Source organism: Martes martes (genome assembly GCF_963455335.1).
Source record: "Martes martes genome assembly, chromosome: 14".
In the NCBI taxonomy this organism is placed as follows: Eukaryota; Metazoa; Chordata; class Mammalia; order Carnivora; family Mustelidae; genus Martes; species Martes martes.
Window position 1 is genome coordinate 5,983,973 of NC_137902.1, and position 18,435 is coordinate 6,002,407.

An 18,435-nucleotide genomic window follows, 5' to 3' on the forward strand; every position below is an offset into this window, starting at 1 on the left:
AAGGCCGTGGTTAGTTTTAGCTCATTGGAGGCCGCTTCCTTAAGAAAATGATATTTAAGTGTCTAAAAATGAGTACAGAAGAGAAAAGTTGGTATAAAACCCTTTGGTGCTAAATAGTTTTGACTTGATCTTACAGAAAATTGGAAGCTCTAGAAGGTTTTCATGCAGGGGAATGGCATATTCAGTCCTGTACTTTAGAAAGGGTCTCTGATGGCAGAATGGAAGTAAGATTGGCAGAATCGCTGATAGACCAGAGGCGAGAAAATCTGTTAGGGACCTCATGTAGCTGATGAAGGTTTTGCCCACAGAAGTGGCCTTGCAATGGATGGAACTGGCCAGAGTCAAGAAAACCTGAAGAGACAGAAGAGACAAGATCCAGTGATAGTGGATGAGGGGGGGTTGTCACCAACATCAGGCCTTGTGTTGTCACTGGCACCATTAAGGAGCAGTTGTTGGTTTGGGAACGCAGAGGGGTCAGTGAGGACAGGTTTGTCCCCATTGAGTCTGTAATGGGACAGCCAAGTAAAGGTGTTCAGTTGGCAGCTGGGTGTATGAATCTGGAGTCCAGGAGAAAGATGGAGGTCAAAAATGAAGATCTGAGAATCCACCCCGGACAGAACATTGGTGCCGTCATTTCACACTTGGCTCTCCGGTTTTTTTCTCTTCTTTTCTCCTAGGATGCTCTCATTTAATACATGTTTTATGGTGATCATGAAGGCTATCTTCACAGTTGTAAGTGCTGTTCCAAATAGAAACAGAAAAAAGAGCATCACAGTGACAGGAGGCTTCAGTCCTCCACTTCCCTGTTGTACGTGGGGGTGAGTGGCCCTCCTCTAGCACGGACACAGCCAGAATGTGTAAGATACGCTCCCAAAGCTGTTCTTCCAGATTTGTGGTTTTGGTTTCAACTCCCCTTACTAATTTTCCTTTTTTTTAGGCAATTTTTGTCCTTTTTTCTCATTTGGGAAGACAAATATGATAAGAGAGAAGAGACAGAGTACTAAAGCAGCTGCTGGGTCTGATAGGGTCTCGGACGGTGCAGGCTGTAGGCTACAGAGGTAGCCATCTTAGAGACGAAGCCAGAGAGAAGTGTGCCAGGGTGCTAACAGTGGCCATCTCTGTGTAGGGAGGCTCTGGGTTTTTCTCTTTTCTGTGATTTTTGTGTGTATATGGCAAGTGGGAGGATTGTTTTTCTTTCTTCTTGTTTCTCTGCAAGGTCAGCGTATAGACAGGTGAATGTCTTCTCCATCCTTCTATTCATCCCCAACTCCTCTGCATGGAGGCATCAGAGGGCAGGAGTAAGCAGGCCCAACAGCCCTAGTCCCTGCTCATTGGGGAGCGGGGAGATCCCATGCCCGGAAGGGCCATGAGTCGAGCCTTGGTGTCCTCCCTCAGTCAGTGGTGGCTGGGGCTTGCTGACTCCCTCCATGGAGCATTCTCAGCAAAAGTGTTCTGCAGCCCCAGCCTCCCTGAGATGAGCCCCAAGGCTTGACTAGCAAGAACGGAGTGAGAGAGATGAGGGTTGGAAATTGCACATGCCTCAGTTCTAACCAGACCTAAGTGGTAGCCTTTAACAGAATATACCAGAAACCCCTTTCTCTGAATGTAATTAAGCTGAAGGTGTATTTCGACCTTCATCTGACCCTGAATCTAGCTCCTGTAGGCAAAGCAGTTGGAGGATAGGCTAACTGGCTCCCCCAAGCCCCCAGAAGCAGCAAGCACGTATTGCTCATATAGTTAGAATGAGAACAACTTGTCCCGTAACCCAGCATCAACTTGGTCCCCTTCCTTTGCTTCCATTCTGAGCCTTCAGCCATGTTACTATGAAGACGAGGAGTGAAGAGTCTTCCCCACGAGAGAACCCGCAGCCCTAGACAGCCTGTCCTTCCAGCAGAAATCCCTTGAGCAGAGTCCATGACCTCGTCTTGTCTTTCATGGTGAGGAGACAGACTCAGCCTTTGGGGTTTTGTTTTTATTGAATCAGGCTGGAGAACAAAAAAGAAATGTGCTGACTCATCTTCTTATCCCCTGAAGTCAGCACACAATGAATTTTCTTAAATTTAAGATTATATAAAAATAAGAACGGCTTTTGGCTATAGTACCCTCTTTTTAAAAATTTCATCTCTCCACCATCAGTATAAGCTGGTTGACAGGCTGAGTAGTGGATGATTTTAATTTTGGAGTTAATCGCTTGTCTTTTATCTCTCTATTGTCCTGACAGGCTGAAATATTTGTGGTTTTTTCCTTTGCTGGCCACATCTCAGGGAAGATTATCTTTTATATTGTTACTTATAATAAGGCCTGTGGGAGACAGCGCACATGACATTTGTGCTACTCGCATCTCAGAAGACAACTCTAGGAGAGCCCGACATAACCATCCAGAACGTCCCCCGAGTGTTGTTGGGGCTCCGGTGGGAAGGCCCCCATCTGCCGCCCATGTGCTGAGAACCGCCACTGTGCCAGGCCCTGTGGCCACCACTGAGGGTACAGCAGGGGTTGAATATAGACGAGGGGCCCACATGGGGCCAGAAGGAGGAGACTGACATTTTTCCAAGAATCTCACACCTAATCAACATCCGTGATAAGTGTGCTGAAGGGAAGGCTGAGGGGCCTAATCTGGTCTAAGGGATCATGGAAGTCTTCCTGGAGGAAGGAGTGTGTGAACTGAGATGGGAAGGTTGAGGAAGCAGGATCCAGGATGTGGTGAGGGAGGGACATTCCAGGCTGGGGCTGAGCTTTGTTGGCAGGCACAGGGGTATGTTTAAATTTGACAGGGGCCGGAATATGGAAGCTTTGGAGGCCAAGGTGATATATTTGGTTGTCGGGGAGGAGCACTGGGAAGGCATAAGAGGTCTCAACCCCGAGGGTGTCAGGACCAGTGTAGGCTTTGAAGGACCCGCCGGCGGCCGCCCCAAGAGTAATCAGAGAAAGCAAGAGCCGGGATTTGGCAAGATCAGGCAGCTGGCTCTTCTGAAAAAGTCTAAAGCCCAGGGGAGAGGACATGGCTGCTGAGGTCGGGGCCATGGAGACAGAGAAGGGAGATGTCTGACCTTAGTCGCGCAAGCCGTGCCCAGAAAGTTCCATTTGTTGTATGTGTTTCTCTTGGAAAGACTTATGAAAACATCTGCTTGGCGGGTGCCAGTAGGAGACTAGTCAGTGTTAACCACGGCGGCCGTCAGATCGGTGTGAAATCCAGTATTCTGATCAAAAGTACTGTTTGGGCGACACCCCATCCATTTCCATGGCAAATCCTTCCTATCAAAAAGGAGTTGGGGGCACCTGCGGGCTCAGTCAGTTAAGTGTCTGACTCTTGATTTCGACTCAGGTCATGAACTAAGGGGTGTGGGGTTGAGGTCAGGGTCAGGCTCCACGCGCTCCACAGAGTGGACTTGAGGTTCTCTCTTTCCCTCTTCATCTGCCCCTACCCCCCAGCTCTCTCTTCCTTTCTTTAAAAAAAAGGTGGGGGGAGTCAAATCTCTGCGGTTGGCTTGGACTAGACATGTCAGGGCAAGTGCATTAGGAAGTCAACCTTATTCCTCAACAGTTAGCATCAGAAATGTATGAAAAGGTGACTCTGGATATAGGAGGAAAGTCACAGGTCATTCATATCCCATAAATTTAGCAGGTGGGAGCAAGGCTCGTAATTAGACTCCTAAGAAACGCTTTAAAATGGATTGAATTTCCCTGCCTTCGCTGTGCTCTACACCCATCCAACCTGTGTCCTCTTCCCAGAAGGCTGCCCTGTTCTTTCCCTGACTGAGGCACCCCCTGTACCCCACAGAGGCACCGCCCCACTGCACCTTACCCCTCTCCCCCTTGCTTGTCCAAGGACCCTTCTGAGGTTCTGACGCAGGCCCTGCCTTCTGTCCAGCCAGAAGGCCTCACAGCCCCCTGACCTCTTCTTCCCATTTCCAGTCTTACCTGGTTCAGTCCAGCCCCTACTCCTGCGGTGCTTCCAGAATATCTCTCTATCTCTCCAGGTGTGCTGCTCCCTGTTGCCCTTATTCTGATTCTGATAAATCATCAGTAGCTTCCTGAAACCCCCTCACTCAAACCCGGACTTCTTAGACCATCTGCACATTCCTCGGTGGTGCTACACCTCCCTGTTCATGTGTGGGTCACCCACACAGATGCTGGCCCCACGACAGGTGTGTGCTGAGTGCCAGCTCGAATCAAGTTGGCATCAGCTATACACAAGGCACGATGTAAAGTGCTTTTCAGATGTTTTGTTGTTTGATCCTCCCAACAAATCAATGTTTGCTATTTTTATACCCGGATAAGGAATCTAAGATAGAGGGTTAAACAACGAGAGCAAACCCACAGCTGATAAGATTCAAGCCCGTGTAGCCAGACTCTAGCATCAGAGCTCATGGCCACCGCGATCCTGCCTCTGATCCACTTGGAACAGAACATGAAAGGGTCTCTGTTACATGTTCCTGGCTGGGGCATCAGTTGTTAGTGGAATTAGTCTAGAAAACTGTAACAAGCTGGATTAGGGAAGGGACTAGCATTCATCTGCAAGGAGGCACCCGGCATATGCTTCTGGGGGAGCACAGGGCGTGTTCTGCTATCCTCAGTCCTGGAGCCTGGGAGAGGAAGCCCGACCGGCCCTCTGGGAATCTGCTAAGCACAACGCTCTGGAGCCCAGCCGGGTGCAGATCAGCAACGGTCCCAGGCTTTGTGGCGGTCTACAGAAGGGAGCAGGACACAGCCCCGGTCCTCGGGGAGCATGCAGTCCGACCACAGATGACACGATGCGCCCATGGTAAGGAGACTTTAGGAGCCGCACCATGGAAGCACCAAACCCAGGTGGAATCTAGAATGAGTCCCCAGAGGAGCGCAGGTCTGGGTGACTTCCCTCTTCCAAAGTTGTCGGGAAGGGATGGCTCCGAGTGAGGCCTTCTGTCTAGAGGCAGGATCACAAGCCAGGGAGGCAGATGGCCCAGGTTCAAATCCCAGCTGAAGCACTTAACCAGCCATGAATGTGAACATGAAACAGACACTTGAAGCTGACACACAGTGAGGCCTTTAGAAAAGCAAGCCAGCTGCAGCCACTGCCCACAGCAGCCCACAGCCGCCCTGGACCGTCCCCGCTTTGGAAGTCCCCTCCTCTCGGGATGGCAGGATGAGAAAGTGGGCCGCGGCCAGGAAAACGGGTGATGCGCTGTGCTGAGCCGTGTCCTTAACACACGTGTGTCCTGGTGAGACGGTAACTGACCTGTCTGCTCTTCCGACCGGACTCCCATCAGGCCCGGCCTGCTCGTGTTCACAGTCCTGCAGAGCCGCAGCCGGCGTGCGAGCGGATTTGGAGCTGGGAGTTAGGAACCCACATGGGAGTGTGAGAAAATCAGCCCCCTTCTCTCCAGTGTGTCCACTGCTCTCACACACTCACTCATTCAGCAAAAGTGCACGGAGCTAGGGTTTAGCAGAGAAGAAAGTTGAGTTGATGGCGCAGTGCGTTTTAAAGTGTGTATTTTCATGCTCGGGATCTATGGCAGTGCCTTTCCCGTCACAGGCTGCTCCCCTGTGTGATGTTTCTTTGATTCCTAATGTCCTGGGCAGTCAGGGTCACTCCCATTTCACAGACGAAAACCTGAGACCCTACATCTCAAAGTCCAAGATTTCCGATGTGGGAGCCACGGAGCGCTCTCACTCCTGCAGACATCCTGTGTCCAGACCCAGTGTGCTGGGAGGTCCCCGGGAACGTGAACATGATTTCTTAAGCATGTGTTGCCTGATGTAGAATTCCAGCACGACGAAATAATACGAATGGCCCCTGAGGCTCGTCCTTCCCAGTCGTTTAACCAGACATGGTTCTCGTTAGAGCTGAGAGCGGGGATAGCCCTGGGAGTATGGGCGTGCGGCGTGTTTCTCAGCCGTCCCGTCCCACACACTCTCAAGGCTAAGTGTGATGTAGCCCAGCCGGAGAAACACACGGGGCTGCGAAATCTCTTTTTCCTCGGCTCGGACGCACCGCCACCGTGTTTCAGTCTCCAGCAAACCGTGCGGTGTGGGGGGCCCGATGGGCCATGCGAGGGAGCGCGGTCTAGACCACGGTCATGCTGGAATCTGCGTGTGGGCCGACAGCTCACAGGCGCAGGCAGGTGCACACGCGCGCACAGATGCGCTCCCGCACATGTGCACACGCTTCCACGCGGACCGACACGGACTCACTCACCCTTGGGTCCCTTCTCTCTGCAGGGCTCTCTGCCAGCTTGGACGTCGCTTTCCCAGGGCTCCCTGAGCAGCCTTGCGATAGGCTCTGTGGTAGTTGAGAAGGCATCCGTCTAAGTGTGGGTTTTACATGGTAGCTTTTGTTTCGGAAAAGAGAGACCCGTGAGGTCACATGTCCGTAGCAGCAGGACCCAGGGGTGGGGGAAGCCGTCTGGCCCGGAGTCGAGGCCCTACACGTTAGTCCCTGCTAAATGTTAGCCCACTGACCAGCTCTGTGGCCTTGGACAGTCGCTTAACCAGTCAGGGCCTCCGTTTCCGTATCTGCTTAGGAACGGGGTTGCCTGAAAGAGGAGGGTTGGCCTCAGATGGCCCGAAGCTTCTCTCCAGCTAGAACACTGTGTGATTCAAATACTAAATCAAGGCAGTTCGGCACGGTGCATGTGGTGCAGCTGGGCGTGGGGTGGGGGGAGCTACAAACTTCCCGAGGAGAAGCAGCGTCGAAAATAATTTTCGCTTGGCCTATTCCCTAACAGACTTTGTCTGCTCCCAGTCCTTTTGAATCACAAGGTCAGGCCGGTTTTGTTAGCAATTTAGCAGATAATATTCCTTTCTTTCTAGTCCGTGGAGAGTTGGATAACAGAATTTGTATTTGACTTCCCATATGGCAGTCAGTGGAGGGCTCTTCTCGAGTTCAAGGGTTTTCATTCCATCTCCCTCTTCCCCACCATTACATTTGATTGATCGTATTAAACAGAAGGAAAATTTATTTTATTGGAGTGGGGAAATGCATTAGGTTAAGTAGTAAGTATATAAAATACATGGTTAGAGGTTTTGTAAAGGAAAAGATGTAATTTTGTGGTTATGCATGTTTGGGACTGTTTTCTAGGTTATGTTTTGTTGGTAGAAATAGAATGTATTGGATCAGGAGGACGGGCAGAGTCGACGGGCTAACGGGACAGTGTCTTGTTCAGCGATGCCTTTGCAGACACGGGTGTGATAAAAAGAGACAGTAGTTGACACCCTTGAGGCAGTGGAAGGGGATGGTTTGGGAACATTTGCAAGGGAAAGCGAGGGATCAGTAGCATGGTGCGCCCTGGGCACACGACCTCCCTCGGCATGATGGACGCCTGCTGTGTCTCTCACTGGTGTGGTCACCTCCTCATCCAACAGTCTGGGCATTTGCAAGTCCACAAGGCCTGAAGGACTCCTGCCTCTTAGCATCAGTCCATGGGAGGCGACCTGGCTCTCAGGTGTGGTGGCACACCCTTGCCTGGAGACCCCAGAGCGGGCGCTGCTCCCCCTGCCTCCACCACCAACGAAGGGGGCGAAACCGCCCAGAGAGCGGGAGGCTACATCTCTTCCCCTCCTCATAATCAAATTCACAACCAATTATGTGGCACATGGTGTAATGAGTATGTCTTTCTGAGTTTGAGTTTATCCATATGATTGACTGCGTCCTAAAAATGAAATCACATTTGTGGAAGCATGCAGTGCCTCATATTGAAAAAATTAAAACTTCATGACATTTGAATTGTCCTGGAAAATCTAGAATTTGGAGTTCTAGTAGTTATGCTTGGTGATCTAAGAAGTTAAAGAGCGAGCGGTGGGCTTGTGGGCTGTTGGAGGATGAACCTCACGCAGTTTCAGCGCTAGGAAATGAGCTATGAACTCTGTTAATGACGGAGAGGGACAGGATGGCCTTGGGACCATGACAATGAGGATCCACCCCCGCCTCTGTTATCAGTACTCCTTCTGCCTAACTGGTGAACTGGAAATTAATTTTATACTAATTTGTTCTCGGCTCATGCTTTAATGAGCTTATATTTCCGGGTATTTAATTTGAAAGTACGTTTGATAAATAATCTATTAAGAAATAAATTGAGACTGAGAATAAATGAGTTTGAAATTTCAGAGGTCAGTAATTAAGATTTTTGTCACTATTTGGTTTTTCACTGTCTAACCAATACTCAGCTGCCAATACAACATTTCATATTTCTCTAAAATGAGGCAAAATCTGTGATGCATGCTGGGTACCAGACAAAAACCATGATTCTGGGCTCTCTGGACAGCCTAAACTGATCAGCTCCCGCTTTTCTGCTTTCTGGGTCTGTTCCATTCTGATGTGCCTGCTGGGCACCCAGGACTGAAATCCCCCCACTGGGATCCCTCTGGTGCCCTGGGCCATTATGACCCAGTTACGTAGCCTCCTCGTAATTAGACACTTGTTATCACAACTCCCTTAAGTACACCGGTCCCCTTATCTGGGGGGGGGGGGTGAGGGGGTGGGCTGGAGCCTTTCAAAGTTATTTCGCATGGAAGCTAAAAAGGCAAGCTGGCAGCAAGGTCTGGACACCTGACATGGCAGGCTGGGCATGTGTCCCCTGCCACTGTCCCGATACATTCCTCCCTGAGCCACATGCTCACTGGAGAGGTCAGCTTCCCGTGCCCTGCTTCTGCCCTGGAATCTTCCAGCCAAGCAGAACTAACCCTCGTCCCTGAACTACCAGCCCCTCCCCCGTTGCCTCCCATCTCTGCACATGCTTCCCCTCTGTGAGCGTCCCCTCTCTTGCCTTCGCCCCTGGACAACAAGCCACCCTACTCCCTGACATTGCCTGGGGGCCAGAAAAGAGCCACAAACTTCTCTTGTTTGCAGTCAGTATAATCAACAACATAAACCATCCAAGATAGGCTACTAAGTTCGGACAAACTATAAACTAACCCGATAAGATGGTCTGCTATGAGATAACTTTAAAAAAAAAAAAGTTTTCCTTTACATTAAAAATAACCATGTATAAGATGCTATCTGTGGTATCAGCAGACCTACCCAATACCTAGGAATAAGCCTAATGGAAAATTTTTTAATGGCAACATGAAAAAAATCCAAGGCTAGGCTGAAGGACATAAAAACAACATTATTAACAGAAACATACCATGTACATGAATAGGAAAGTGGATCTTGATGGATTATAACAATGGATTTTTACTTTTTTAAAGATTTTATTTATTTTATTTGAGAGAGAGAGAGAGCATGAGCAGGAAGGAGGGGCAGAGGAAGAAGCAGGCTCCTCGCTGAGCAGAGAGCCCAATGTGGGACTCGATCCCAGGACCCCAGGATCATCACCCACTGAAGGCAGATGCCTAACCGACCAAGCCACCCAGGCACCCCTATTACAGTGGAATAGTAACCACATTCTTAATATAATTTCAAAGCTTAAAAGCTTTGAAAAAGCTTTTATTATTATTACAAAGCTTAAAATTTGATTCCGAAATTCACCTGGAAGAGAAAATAGGCAACATTATCCTAGAAATATTTAAAGAAAAGAACAGAACCAAAGAACACCTGCCATCCACAAGGTTGCCAAGATAGCCCTTTAAGAAACAGCTCTGCATCATGTTCCTTGGCACATGCCCAAGAATGAAACCGGAATCCCACTTCAAGCCACAGACAAAAACTCGTTCCGTGTAGACCGAAGATCTGAGTATAAGAGCTAAACTTGTGGAACTCCTAAAGGAAAGCATAGGTGGAAATCTTCAGTACCTTGAGATTGTGGTTTCTTAGGTATAGCACCGCCAAAAATATAAGCAACCGAAGGGAGAAGTGGACCTCATCAAAGTGATCAACTTCTGTGCTTCAGAAGAGATGCTTAAGAAAATGAAAGGACAGGGGCACCTGGGTGGCTCAGTGGGTTAAGCCTCTGCCTTCGGCTCAGGTCATGATCCCAGGGTCCTGGGATCGAGCCCCACATCGGGCTCTCTGCTCAGTAGGGAGCCTGCTTCTCCCTTCCTATCTGCCTGCCTCTCTGCCTACTTGTGATTTCTCTCTCTGTCAAATAAAAAATTAAATAAAAAAAAAAGAAAATGAAAGGACAACCCACAAAGTGGGGGAGAATATTTGCAAACCCTATACTATAGCACGTACCCAAGAGAACCAAAACCGCACACAGATGTTCATGGCGGCACTATTCACAATTGCTAGAAAGTGGAGACAACCCAAGTTCCCCTCGACTGATGAATGGATCAACAAAATTTGGCATTTCCAGACCGTGTATTATTATTCTGCAATAGAAAGGAATGACCCATGCTACAACCTGAATGAGCCTTGTAAGCTTATGCTGAAAGCAGCCAGACACGAAGGGCCACGTTTTGTGTGAATCCGCTGCCACGAAATGAATGAACAAGCAAATCCCCAGAGACAGGAAGTAGCCGAGTGGTTGCCAGGGGCTGAGGAAGGAGGGGTGGGTCCGGGGAAGTGAGGGCTGCCGGGGATGAGGTTTCTCTTCGGAGTGATGAACATGTTTTGCAATTAGGCAGTGGTGACAGCTGTATAACATTCTGAACCTGCCAAGTGCATGCTTTTAAAAGGTGAATCCTGTGGTGTGTGAATTTAATCTTAGTCAAAACAGAGAACCTGTTCTGTCTGCCATCCAAATGTGGGATGGAACAAGAGGAGCTAAACCGTGTGGTGCTCTTGGCACGGAAATGGACAAATGGAGGTTGGTCTCACGTGGGACAGCTCGTGGAGGAGAACAGCAGAGCCGCGGGCACCCTGTAGATGACACGTAGCACCCCCGATCACCAGGAAAGGGAAAATGGTGGCAGAGAACAACCAGGTGTCAGTTTGCGGGGGACGGATTCTAACCTCGCCCCCTCAAAGAAGAAGTTCCAGGTAGATTAAAGAGCTAAGTGTAAGACTATGGAAATAGAAGAAAATGAAGAAGGACGTCCACGTAACCTTGAGGAAAGCTGCCCTGAGCAGTGCATGACATTCATAAAGAAAAAGATGGAAAATTTGACTTTATAAGAATGGGAAACTGTACAACCAAAGATACCATAAGTAAATTTAAAAAAAAAATCACTTCTCACATAGTAGGTATACCCTGAATTTTTGAAGAACTTCTTGAATTGCTCAGAAAAGTCAAAATAACCAGTGTCCAGCACTCTCCCTCCCTCCTTGAGTTGCCTTTCAGGTGGTCCCAGAAGTCTGTCCTCTACTGAGGGACAGATAAACTTGACCCCTTTACTGGGGGTTATTGGATGTCACTGGCCATTCAATCCCATCCAGTCCTCTTTCTTTCTTTTTTTTTTGACACACAGATCACAAGTAGGCAGAGAGGCAGGCAGAGAGAGAAGGGAGGAAGCAGGCTCTCTGCTGAGCAGAGATCCCGATGCGGGGCTCGATCCCAGGATGCTGGGATCATGACCTGAGCCGAAGGTAGCGGCCTTAACCCAGAGCCACCCAGGCGCCCCTTTTCTTTCTTTTTTTTAAGGTTATTTATTTGTCAGAGAGAGAGAGAGAGAGCACAAGCCAGGGGAGCAGCAGGCAGGGGGAGAACCTGGCTCTCCACTGAGCAAGGAGCCTGACGTGGGACTCGATCCCAGGACTCTGGGATCATGATCTGGGCCGAAGGCAGACATGTAGCCGACTGAGCCAGCCGGGTGTCCCAAGCCAGTCCTCCTCCTTAGCAAAGTCAGAGTGGTCTTGGGATCTCATTTTTGTTGAGCAGAACAGCTAGGCACCAAGCTCTGCCCCAGGAAAAGTGAATTCACCAGCACCGCGTGAGCAAAGGGGCCGAGTGCCATGGGGGACGCCACGGGGATGGGCTGAAGCCCGATGCCACTGGCCCTGTTCCTTCCATGCTGCCTCTGCTACCGCACCACGCCACTGGCAGGCAGAGGCCACGAATGAGGCGAGTGGAACCCGCTTAGCATTTCTTGCCCGTCAGCCGTTTCATGGGGGCTACCCCATAACTCTGTCACGTGGATTCGGGACAGATCTCTGTCTCGGGAAGGAAGGGTCTGTGCCGTGGTTTCTTGTCGCGCGCAGTGACCTTATTCAAGAACTGGGATTCTGCGGGCGTCGCACGGGGGCTCCTGTCACAGACCGAGAAGACCTTCCCAATTTTCTTCTCCTGCTAAGAGAGATCGTGAGCTCCCGCCTGGGCAGCTCAGGGCGGTCCCCTCCAGCTGCCGTCACAGCTGCTGTTCTGTTTCCAGAAGCCATTGATTCAGGCCTCATTCTGTTCCATTTCACAATGTGCTTAAATACGCCGCGCACGGCGTCCTCTCGTTACACAAGACAGCTTGCGGGAGGGTAAGGTGCTGACGTCCACGGGTCTGTTCTGCCGCCGGGTTTTGGGAGACCCTCAGCGTCAGAGCTTTCCTGAAGGGTGTCAGCCGAGAGTGGGGCCGGGATGCTTCTTAACACCGCATTGATCATCTCTAAGTCAATCAGACCTTCCTGCCGGAGGTCCTGGCCGGGTCACGCCGGACTCGGCATTAAATATTAAGACCGCCGGCTCAGTATTTGATGCCAAGAGGGAATCCCGTAGCTGAAAGCAGGAGAAGCGGATGGGAGGCGGGTGGCTTACTGTGAGCAGGCAAGAAGCTACGTGACTGAACCGACTTTCTCTTCTTTGTAGGGTCACTGCTACTACCACGGACACGTGCGAGGACACTCTGGTTCCACCGCCAGCTTCAGCACTTGCTCTGGCCTCAGGTGAGTGACCCTGATGGGGCCGGCCCCGGTCCCGAGCATGACTGCCACCTCCTTCTTCCCCCATTCGCTCTCGAGGATCAAGAGTAAATGGTGGCGCCTGAGCCTCCCCCTGGCGAGACAGGAAAGCCCCGCCGGACACCTCGAAGGAGCACAGTGTGCCCGGGATCTTAGCTTCTCTGCCCCAGCAGCCCTTTCTAGAAGGTTCTCAGGCCCGGTGGGTTGAGAGCCACGGATGGGGCTGAGTTTCTACATCCGAGGATTTTGTGACGATCTTTCGCTTATGTGGCTTTTGGGCTTAATAATTCCCGGTGTTAAAAGGTAGGAGCTCGGGTCCTAGCGTTCAGGCTGTCGCTCGGGAGACATGCAGAGGCCTCCCCTCCCAGGAGGCGAAGCGGAGCACCCAGCCGAGCAGAGAGCGGGGAGAGTCGAATCCAGGCGTGGGTTGTAGGGGCTTTTGCTACGAGGCTGCGGCACGCGTCAGGAAGCAGCTCCCTTCCGTGGCTGGACGAGCCAACCCCGCGGCTCGTCCGTCCAGATCACACTCGTTGGCCACCAGCTGGCTCTCCTGTGCCCCCACGAGCTGCCTCGGCCTTTTGCTGGATTCACTCACTGGGTTTGTGAACCGGCCGCCTGCATCCCCCGAGCCCCGCTTCGCTTGGGCCCCGGGCTCTGTGAGGAGAGGGACGAGGGCCTGGGAGGGCGCCCCAGCTTGAGTGAGACGCGGCCGCCCTCTGGGTCCTGGGAACGCCGCGTCTCTGAGAGTCCCACGTGGGACACTGTACGCTCACGACACACGGCACCACACACAGACATAGTGTGCCACACACACTACCACACACAGACATCACACACACGCTACAACATGCACAGCACAAACACCACACGCACCACACACACAATGTACTCCATGTGACATACCACACACAACACACACAATGTACCATGCATCACACACACACTACAACATACACAGCACAAACGCCACATACACAATATACCACACGTGACATACCACACACACACACACACCATACCACACATCTCACACACACACACACCATCCATAGCCCAAATACCACACGCCCACAATATACCAGAAGTGACATCACACACACACACACACACACACACACACACAGGTCAGTCAGGTTCTGCGAGTGTGAGGGGGTGACGGCTGCCCGGCCTCATCGGGGCGTGGACGACCGCGGCCCCGGAGCGCGGCTGCGGGAAGCCCCGGCCAGGGAAGGCGGCCGGTCGCGCACCCGCTGCCGGGAGCCCCTCCCCGTGTGGGGCCGGCGCCCCCCGAGACAAGGCTCTTCCGTCAGCCCCTCGGGCCCCGCTTCTCGCCCTCGTTTCCCTTCCGTGGGCCCCTCCGTCTTCACTTGCGTGTCAGGGGCCCAGAGCAGAGCCGTCCCTCGGCCGCGCCCCCCAGAGCCGGATCCTTCCCCCGCAGGGCAGCGTCGTCTCCGTGCGACCCGTCCCCGGGCCGCCCTCTGCGACGTGCCTCCTTCCAGCTGCCGCCCGTGCCTCGCGGCCCGGGTCACCTGCACAGTTTACAGTGTCAGGAGAGGACATCCTGTCCCGCTCCGCAATCTGCTGTTGTCTCCGGCGTTGTCTCGACATCCGTCCTCCTTGGCTCGCGTGGGACTGGTCCCTTCCTTTGACAGACGTGCTTGAATTCGCCACGTCTTGTCTCTTCCCCCCCTCCATGGTGCCCCTTTAGGTGGTTTCCAGCTTTGCTCAATCGCAGACTGCGCTGGCCGCGCGGGGTCCTCAGCAGGTCTCAGGGGGTCTGTGCCCCGGTGCACAGGGCCCGGGGAAATGGGGGGCGGGAAGAACAGGTGCTGAGTGGACGCCCCAACCTTTTACCAGCAACAGTTCTGCCACCTTATTCTTCCAAGTGCTGTCCCAGCGCCCGCGCTGGCCGTCAGAGCTGAGAGTCTCTCTCCTCACATCCTCCCCAATCCCAGACATCTGGTTTATTTTCAGTGTTTACAGCCGGAATCCAGCAAAATGTACAAAAAGCTAACCTTCCCCCATTCACCCTCCTTCCACTCCTCTCAGGTGAAACATGGCAGCAGCTTGGGGATACCCCTCCCAGCTGGCCTCCTCGTCCTGGGCACCAGGCCTGGGCAGAGCCCCATGCATGTGTGTTTCTCTATTTTTATAAAAATAGAGTCACATCGTACTCTTCACTCTACCCTGATTCTTCTGTCTCTGCAAGTCAGGAGACAGAGACTTAAGTCTCTGGTTCACTCCCTTGAGTGTGTACGCACACGTGTTTCTGCACTTGTCGCTCTCATGAAACATTTTGATACCCCATTTATAGGACGCTCTTGAACTTTGAAGCGTCTGCTAATCCGGTATGTGAGCAGAGTGATCTTGTTGCTGCTGGATTTGCTGCTCTCCTGTCGTTACTGGTTCCTCCGGCAAACATTCCTTGGGCGCGTCCTCAGTGCGACACTGAAGGAGGTGGGGCGGGCCGTGCAGACGTCTGCAGGAAGCACGTTCCTGGCAGAGGGAACAGCTTGTGCTAAGGCCCTGACACAGGAAAATGCCCGGGGCCGGCAGAGCAGCAAGGTGGCCAGTGTGGCTGTGGCAGAGCAGGGAGAGGAGGCAGGGGAAGCTGAGGTCAGAGGAGAAGGAGAAGGGCCTTGGCCTCTCCCTTCTCTGTGACAGGGTCACGGGAACTTGCGCCGAGGTCTCACTTGACATTGACAAGGTCACTCTGGCTGCTGGGCTGAAATTGGACCGTAGGGGGAGCAGGCAGAGGCGCACAGCTCAGCGAGACACCTTCCCAAGAATTCTGCCGGGTTACCGGAGCCTGGGCAGAGGGGACACTTGCAGACAGGCAAGAGTCCAGAAACTTCTTCAAGGGTTTAGAGATTATGGTGCCCCTGACATCTGCATGAGCTTCTGACCATTGCCTTCTCCACTGCAATTGCTCTGTGTCTGAAACGCGCTCCCCCAGGGTAGTGTGGGGCACAAATACGCGAAGGGGCCGAGCTCCTGTTGCTGAGTGAGGGGTCACTGAGGAAGCCATGGGAAAGCCCTTCACGAGGCAGGGCCTCCCAGACATGTGCGGGGCCGGCAGGCGGGCTGGGTGCTCGGTGGAGGAGGAGGTGGAGGAGGACACTGTTTGCAAGTGACGATATGCACAGAGAGGACAGCAGCTCCCCGTGGACTGAGGTGCACGAGGGAGGGACTTGGAAAGAGTCTTTTGTCTTTTCAAAAAGCTGTCAGGGGGCTGGAGGCAGCAGAGTCAGCCAGGTTCCAGCTGCGGGGAGGTCGGAAGGGCAGGGGGAGGGGAGTCCGAGGATGGACATGAGTCCCAAGGGCACAGTGGGAAGGTGAGAGGGGCCAAGGGAGGAGTGAGAACGGGGTCAGAGGATTAAAGGGCTGTGTGGAGACAGGGCCCCATCTTGATGGAAAAGCCAGAGCTCAGGCTCCTTGGGGAGACAGAAGCGAACAGAGATGAAGGACAGGATGGGGTGAGACCTGGTGGCATCTGGGACGGAGGGGTGTGACCAGTTCAAGACGGATGATCTGGAGCCAACAGTAGATGTTTGCACCCTAGACCACAACAGCCCTAGCAGTGAACAAGCCGTGTGACAGTGAACAAGTCGCCAGACCTCTCTGAGCCCCAGTTTCCTTGTGTTAAAATAGAATGAAGTCTCCAGCTAAAGTGGTGGTTTTGAAAATTGATCCTGTGACCTATAGGAAAGCCCGTCCTGTGCCTGACTTTGAGCAAGCCGCCAAAGGAAGAACCATCAGACTCTTGAGACTGTCTCGTGTTCTTTGATTCTGTGGCCGGCCCATTCGGGAGTGTGATCACGCAGTACTTCTGCACTAATTCACGCAGAGCGGCACTCCTCCTAGGGGAAACACGGCGGACACCCACAAGACCATGGTGGCAAAGATCACACATGGAAATCACAGTCACCCCTACCCTGCGTGGTATCCAACATGCTTCAGAGTAGAGTCTCTAACACATACCTGGAAAAGGAAAATCCACGAATCCACACTCTACTGTTGCCCCTCTTCAGAGCCTAAAAGACAGACCTGTTTGCTCAAAGGCCATTTATTGAGGGCGGGGGGTTTCCAGCCTCCAAGTGAACATAAATGTCTAAGTGTGCAAGAACAGAAAAGCTAATCTTGAACTGGCAAAGAAAAAAAGCAGACAAAACTTGAAGGTAGACTCCTCCTACTTAAAAGACCAGAGGTGGCTTCAGGCATGGCTGGACACAGGGTCTAACTAATGCTGTCAGAGTCCATTCTCTCTCCACTCGGGCCTCCACTTTCTTCTGTGTTGGTTTTATTTTCGTACATGGCTGTGTGTGTGTCTGTGTGTCTGTGTGTGTGTGTGTGGTCACAGAGGGGTTGCAGGCAGCCTTAGGCTTATATCCTCAGAGATCGTAGAAGTATGAGGACCCCTCTTTCAAGTTCCGCAGAGTTCCCCTAAAATACCTCTGATTGGCCCTGACTGGGTCATTGGTCCATCCCTGAAACAATCACAGTGGCCAGTGGTGGTTGTGATGCTCTGGTTTAACTCCCTGGGTCAGGCTGGGGGTGAACCACACCCAACCCCAAGGATGGGAAGCGGGGAGAGTGAGTGCTCCAAGGAAAACCAGGGGGCTTTTGCCAGAGAAAGGGAAAATGAGGGCCAAGACAGTAAGCAGCAAACAGGCCTCTTCCAACAATGGCTTCTACACATCTGTGAAGAAGTTTTAGACCATCAAAACTGAGAACAGGCATTAACAGAGGCATCGGGATTGGTCTGGTAATTTTCAGGTGATTTTCATAGGCCTTTCAAACTCTTGATAGGTAAAGAGAAAGGGGTCTCTCCAAGGTATTCCATTTACAAACCAGCGACATTAATTAATTAGTTTTAAAAAATGAAGAGGAAGGGGGCACCTGGGTGGCTCAGTCAGTTAAGCATCTGACTCTTGGTTTTGGCTCAGGTCATAATCCCAGGGTCGTGGGATCAAGCCCCGCGTCAGGCTCTGAGCTCAGCTGCCATCTGCTTGAGAATCTCTCTCCCTCTTCCTCCGCCCCTCCTGCTTGTGCTCTCCCTCTCTCTCAAACAAATAAATAAATCTTTAAAAAATAGAAAACGAAGAGGAACAATTGGATAGCGTATTCCCGGAGTAATATTCGAACAGGATAAACCTGCCTTCTGTGCTTGGCGATGTCCCTCGGCCACAACACCCGTCCTTCTTCTGGGGCTGCCCGCCAAAGGCGCAGGTACCTGTCCTCCCACATGGAGAGGCCAGTCTCTCTGTCCGGTTTGAGGAGCATCTGCTTCTCAGCCTCTACCTCTCGTCTCCAGCACCTGGGCGATGTTCCGTCCAGGGTACTTGGCACAGACCATAATCGGGCAGAGAGGAATGCTGTGAAGTTACTCGTGGCTGGGATTTCAGGAAAAGTCAGAAGAGTACGTGCTGCGTGCCGTCTGGTGTCGACCATCAAGATGGGTGGGGACGGTGATGGGGGATCCCGAGGGGGATGGCGCTCCTGAGAATTCGGACTTACCAGCTCTTTGTGCTGTTGTGACAAAAGCAGCAGACTGCGCAACCCTGGAGAAATTCTGGAGTTAAGGAGTCAACCTTGTGACCTCGCAAGCAGAGAATCAGACCAGAGAAAAAGCTCTGCTGGACCAACTACCCACCGGAAGAAGCAGCGATTGAGCCTGGAGATAAAGGGGAGAGTCAGCCCTCATGGCACCAGCCCGGCGGATTTAGAAAAGAATAAATAGGCATTAAAAA

At 52.0% G+C, this 18,435-nt stretch overlaps 1 protein-coding gene across 1 annotated transcript in view; it reads left to right on the forward strand.

Annotated features, from left to right (window-relative positions):
• ADAM12 (ADAM metallopeptidase domain 12) overlaps positions 1 to 18,435 on the forward strand; it is a gene marked incomplete at its 3' end in the record, with an annotated part of 325,053 nt that overhangs the window by 209,382 nt on the left and 97,236 nt on the right. Inside the window, 1 exon segment of the mRNA XM_080822952.1 lies at positions 12,594 to 12,670. Coding sequence (XP_080679078.1) covers positions 12,594 to 12,670 — 77 coding nt within the window.